Source organism: Zingiber officinale, chromosome 7A, assembly GCF_018446385.1.
Source record: "Zingiber officinale cultivar Zhangliang chromosome 7A, Zo_v1.1, whole genome shotgun sequence".
Taxonomy (NCBI): domain Eukaryota; kingdom Viridiplantae; phylum Streptophyta; class Magnoliopsida; order Zingiberales; family Zingiberaceae; genus Zingiber; species Zingiber officinale.
The window spans coordinates 121,812,195-121,817,653 of record NC_055998.1 but is presented as its reverse complement, the minus strand read 5'-3'; the positions used below and the strand labels follow the sequence as shown (position 1 = coordinate 121,817,653).

The window sequence follows — 5,459 nt, the reverse complement described above, 5'->3', positions numbered from 1 at the left end:
CCAATCTCGCCGTTAACTTCGATACATCATCCAAACACCCGACGCTTAAGGGAGAATGACGTGCAGAAGTCGAGCCGAGCAGCTACCCCACTCGGTCGAGTAGCGGACTCAACATCAACCGAGCACACGGATAGCGAGCCTCCGACCGAGCGGCAATCTCGCTCGCCCCAGCAATAGATCACGACAGAGGATTTCCGGTCGAGCGGCTATTCTGCTCGGCTCGACAGCAAACAATACACAGGCAGTGGACTTCCGACCGAGCGACTATCCCGCTCTGCCCGACAACACACAACACGCAAACAAGGGAGTTCAGACTGAGCGGCTATTCTGCTTGGCTAAGAAATAGACACAGCATGATATTTTTTGACATCCTTTTGGGAGTTTGTGCCGCTGATATGCGGCATGGTCAGATAGAGAATCGTATGGCTGAAACTTCCACTGTCACTTCAGAGATATGCTCGACCCGTTAAGGTACTATATCAGGGACACTTTACTGATATATCTTTTCAGGGAAAGTTTTGAGACATGTGCTCACCTTGGGAAGCGTGCATGTCCTCTTCCGGAGCTCTATATAAAGGGGGAGGTCCAACATCGACAGAGGTATGCTTTACACGCGATTTCTACTGTTGTTTTACAGTTCTCTTTACTTCTTGTTATTTTGTCGTAGACTGACTTGAGCGTCGGAGGATCATCATTGGGGACCCCTTTCCTGGCTTAACACTGACACTATTTGTATTGCAGGCGGGAGAAAAATCTACAGGAGATTAGTAGAAACATCACATCCTTAACATCCATCTCATCCATTTTCGGATAAGATCTATCGTCAAATGTTAGAAGATCGAACTGATGATTTTAAATTAATCGATATAAATTAAATACTCGAGGTCAACTAATTAAAAGTTAACCGTTTAACCATTTGAGATAACAAGTTGCTATTTACTTGGAAGGTAGATAAATCCTTTGGACATGGAGCCCCAAAAGGACCATGATTCTTTACGTCGGCCTTTATTGGGCCAATCGAACGGTCCGCATTCATTCGACCTTTTCAGACATCCAGAAACCGCTGGGAGGATAAATGCTCCGCTCTCCTTGCATTTCCAACCCTAACGCCGAAGGATCGCCGGCGATGGCAGCCCGATTGAAGAAAGAACCGGAAGAAGGGAGGTCATGTGAGTGCCGGATGCGGGCGCTTCGGAAAGCACAGGAAGCATCCCGGCGGCCGCGGGTACGCAGGCGGCATGCGCCGTCACCTCATCCGCTTCGGCAATTGCCATCCGGGTTACTTCTGTTACTGTAAGGTCAGTACTCAGTATGCGCTACTTCCACCGCCTCCGCAACTAGTTCTTCTGCCCCATCGTCAATCCCTCGTTCCCGACGCCGTGAAGGATCCGGCCGTCGGCAGCGATTCTGCTCCTCTGATCGACGTCATCCGGTTCGAGTACCCACCCAATCGCACGGTTATCGTCAAGACTAAGCTGGTATCGAAGATCGCCGAGAAGAAAACCTAGGCCGCCGGCGGTGCCGGCGGTGCCGTCGTGCTCGCATCCAGGCATTTGTATCAATTTCTTACCCACTCATCTAATTTTCTCGTTTTCCCCCAAGCTACTATTGCATTGTAGATCTAAAAGCTAAGTCTTGATTCCGAGTTCCAAGTTCTTGGTCCATAAACTTTGATGTTGTAGCTTGGACTAAACCGTCGCAATTAGCAAGCATCATCCTTGAAGCCTTTGATTGGTGTATCGATTAGGCTACTTCACCATTGCTAACCTTTATCAGATAATAAGAATGGACTAAAGTTTTAGTTGGATGAATCTAAAATGGAACGAACGAGAGATCAACTCAACCAAGTTAGTTCTCATGCTTTTCTTGTTGTATTGCCATTGTTGTAGGAAGCAGATGGATGAGGAACGAAGATGGACGATAGATTGAACCTGACCCATCTGCGTGTCCCCATTTATCTTTATGGGGATCTATCTCAAGCCCTAGCCCCAATTCGGCAAAATGAATGACAACAACGTATTTCTTCAATTCGAATTGGGCATTTTACAATCAAGTCGAAAATATCAATAATATTCACCTCCAAATGCAATTGACAAATATTAGATAAATCATTAAGTGATTCGTGAGTTTTCTAAACGCAAGTTAGTTTAAGATGAAATAGACTGATGGACATTCGAAAATTTGCTAGTAAGATGTCAAAATTCGGTAGGATAACATCAAAAATTTCTAGTAAAATGTCTTAAAAAAAGAATTGAATATTTTAAGGAGGGCGAGCGGTGACCGTAGCTCCCGTGGTGCCAAACGTATCTATGACGAAGGTTGTCATGGAACGACCCCCGAGAAGGTTACAGAGCAGAGCAGAGCAGAGCAGACTGCAGAGCAGCCCCTCTGGGCTCTGGCTTCTGCGCGCTCCGGGACGCACACCACCGGCACCCTCACAACACCTGCGTATTCAATTCCAATCTCTGATTCCCACAGCTTTAATCTTCTACTTACGTGCAATAAACAAAGCACATGTGAGGAATAGTTTGTAAACTGCCCCCCCCTGCGCACCCGTTTCATATATCTAGCTCTCTGCTTCCTTTTCTTAGGTTCTGAGACGATGGAGATGAGCAGCTGGCTGGGCTTCTCCTTGTTCTCCGCCAAGGAGGAAGAATTTGACGGAGGTGGAGGGGACGTAGGAGTTGGCGGTGGTAGAGGAGGAGGAGGAAGAGATGGTGGTGTTGATCCTCTTGTTCTTATGCCTCTCAGCTCTGATGCCTCCCTCTGCCTCATGGAGTCACCCTTGCTGCAGCCTCAAGCTTCAGGTGAGTAATGTTCTTGGGATATATATATGTATATAGATCCATGAGGCAATTTTCTTGGAGAAAAATATTTTTTTTTTGTTTTAGATTGGAATTATGTATTGTATGTAAATCTAGACGTCTTATTGTGAATAAATCTAGTGTTCTACACGTGCATTGACTGTATCAATGGTGCTTGCATTCTGAAGAATGGAAATATGATGCAATTGCGAGCGCCCGCACCAGCCCAAACCCGGATGAACAAGAGCCAAAGCTTGAGGATTTCTTGGGTGGCTACTCTGAGAATTCCAATGAGGAGAACCATCCCCGGCAGCACCAGCCAATTTCCTATTTTGGCAACGAGATCAATGTTAACATGCCCCCTTCCTCTGCCATTGCTGAGAGTTTGCCGACCATGGAGAATGTCGATGCCTCTTATCGCTCCATACACTCGAATTGCCACCACCATCACCACTCTAGCCACTCAATTCATGATCCTCAGACCCTCAAGCCGGCCTTCGCTGCCAATGATATCTATAATGTAGGAACGCAAGGCTCAACCTCTATCTCAGGCATGAAGTCATGGCTCCGTCAACAATCGGCAGAGGTGAACGAGTCCCAATCGCTAAGCCTTTCAATGACCCCTGGTTTTCAGATGGGTTCCCATGAACTTGTTGAAGCTGTTACTGATCCCAAATTCCTGAATGGAAAATGGGCAATCAGTGGATTGGTTCCCCGCAAGTCTATCGAGACTTTCGGACAGAGAACCTCACAGTATAGGGGAGTGACAAGGTTGGTTACTTTGAAATATAGCTAGCTGATCATGTTTGTGACAGTTTATAACTACTATCGATATGTGTTTTAGGCATCGATGGACAGGACGATATGAAGCCCACCTATGGGACAATAGCTGTAGAAGGGAAGGTCAGTTGAGAAAAGGAAGACAAGGTATCGTTCGAGTTGAATTTTTCCGTAAAATTTCAAGTATAGGAAAGATTTCTGACCTGTTCTTGTTCTTCCATGGCATCCTTGTTGGATATCCTCATTCTGTTCTCTTTCGGTGCCCAGTTTATTTAGGTAAGGGAAAATGTCAAATTGAGGGGATTCAGGTTTCCATTTAGCCTTTTATGTATCGATCGATGTTTGTGAATTGAAGGAGGTTATGACAAAGAAGAAAAGGCGGCGAGGGCCTATGATTTGGCGGCGATCAAGTACTGGGGACCGACAACCCACACAAATTTCCCGGTGAGGGGAACTAAATCTCCTTCCCTGACCTCATTGCATCTTAGTCTTCCACTTTGTCACTTGAATTCATAGGATGATCCTAGTACTTGTTGTTGCAGCTCAGCACCTACGAGAAGGAGCTCCAAGCGATGAAGAACATGACTAGACAAGAGTTTGTTGCCAATTTGCGAAGGTTACTCACATTGCGTCTCTATGCTCAATCCATTATATGTGTCTTCTTATCATCTTTCTATATGTTCAGGAAGAGCAGTGGGTTCTCTAGAGGGGCATCTGTTTATCGAGGAGTGACAAGGTCGATCGATCGTAAATTAAGTGCACATTCAAGTCGATTCTTTGCTTCATCTCTGACCATTCTTTCCTCCATGTTCATAGGCACCACCAGCATGGGAGATGGCAAGCTAGAATTGGTAGAGTGGCAGGCAACAAGGACTTGTACCTTGGCACTTTCAGTGAGTTATTCTACAGGAAACTTCTTAATTTCAATCTTGGAACGTTCTATTTTTGCATTAATCTGTTCGGTAGGCACGCAAGAGGAAGCTGCAGAAGCCTATGACATCGCGACGATCAAGTTCAGAGGGTCAAATGCAGTGACAAACTTCGACATTAGTAAGTACGATGTGAAACTCATTTGCTCGAGCTCCCACCTTATTGGAGGGGATCTAGCAAAACGATTGCCAAAAGAAACCACTCACACAAAGTCAGGTGCTGATGAATTGTCGAACGCTCCACCACCGGATTCAAAGCCGGATAATGCTGCGACCTTAGACACATTACCGTTTGCTTGGCCTTCAACAAGCAATGACCCAGTGGAGAGTTTTAAACGCCATGTCTCCTACCATAACATGTATGGAGATTATTCTCATGGGTTCTTCTATCCTCCGGCGATGAAATACGAACATGGGCAATACGGGGATGGTTGCGGCGGAGCCAATTGGACGGCTGCGGCTGCACGATCCACCAATGTGGCTGCCGGCCAGCAACCTCCAGCGTCTACCCAGTGGAATAATTGAACCCAAAGATTACGGCAACTATGAGGAAGCTTGCAATTTCTGAAACTTCACTGCAGTTGAGCTGTGTAAGTCTACTAGCAATAGCAATAAGATTTAAATGACATTGCAGATTTAAATGACCGAATTTTGAAATCTTGTTATTGATTTGGTGGAGATAAGTAGTCTACACGTGGCACCATCAGGTCCATCAAAAGTCAAGTTGAGTTGTAAGTTGAGGAGAAAAGGGGATCAGCTATGGTCAAAGCGAACCTAAAACGGGTCAAGCGGTGCAGAAAGGTGTCGGCATGATAGGTCAAGACACGTCCCGGTATGTTGGGACAAGCTCAAGAGGGATTTCACTCCAGCTTAGTCATGCCCGAGTCCCTCATCTTAGCTACGCTCGACTCTTTCAGCTTTGCCATGCTTAACTCTTTCAGCTCGA

At 46.1% G+C, this 5,459-nt stretch overlaps 1 protein-coding gene and 1 pseudogene across 1 annotated transcript; both read left to right on the top strand.

Annotated features, from left to right (window-relative positions):
• Positions 1 to 1,142: 1,142 nt before the first annotated feature.
• Positions 1,143 to 2,577, top strand: LOC122002269 (annotated as a pseudogene).
• LOC122002268 (AP2-like ethylene-responsive transcription factor AIL1) lies at positions 1,178 to 5,154 on the top strand. The gene is made up of 10 exons (XM_042557386.1): positions 1,178 to 1,298; positions 2,592 to 2,807; positions 2,993 to 3,575; positions 3,649 to 3,731; positions 3,852 to 3,860; positions 3,940 to 4,028; positions 4,127 to 4,200; positions 4,270 to 4,320; positions 4,401 to 4,477; positions 4,551 to 5,154. The coding sequence occupies exons 2-10, from the start codon at positions 2,603 to 2,605 to the stop codon at positions 5,036 to 5,038; spliced, it is 1,659 nt and encodes a 552-aa protein (XP_042413320.1). The 5' UTR covers positions 1,178 to 1,298; positions 2,592 to 2,602; the 3' UTR covers positions 5,039 to 5,154.
• The last annotated feature ends 305 nt before the right edge of the window (positions 5,155 to 5,459 follow it).

Bases quoted from the DNA above. Each gene is read 5' to 3' on its own strand.
- LOC122002268 (XM_042557386.1), top strand. From the start codon at position 2,603: ATGGAGATGAGCAGCTGGCTGGGCTTCTCCTTGTTCTCCGCCAAGGAG. The intron at 4,201-4,269 runs GTTACTCACATT...CTATATGTTCAG, and splicing joins TTTGTTGCCAATTTGCGAAG to GAAGAGCAGTGGGTTCTCTA. The intron at 4,321-4,400 runs GTCGATCGATCG...CCATGTTCATAG, and splicing joins GTTTATCGAGGAGTGACAAG to GCACCACCAGCATGGGAGAT.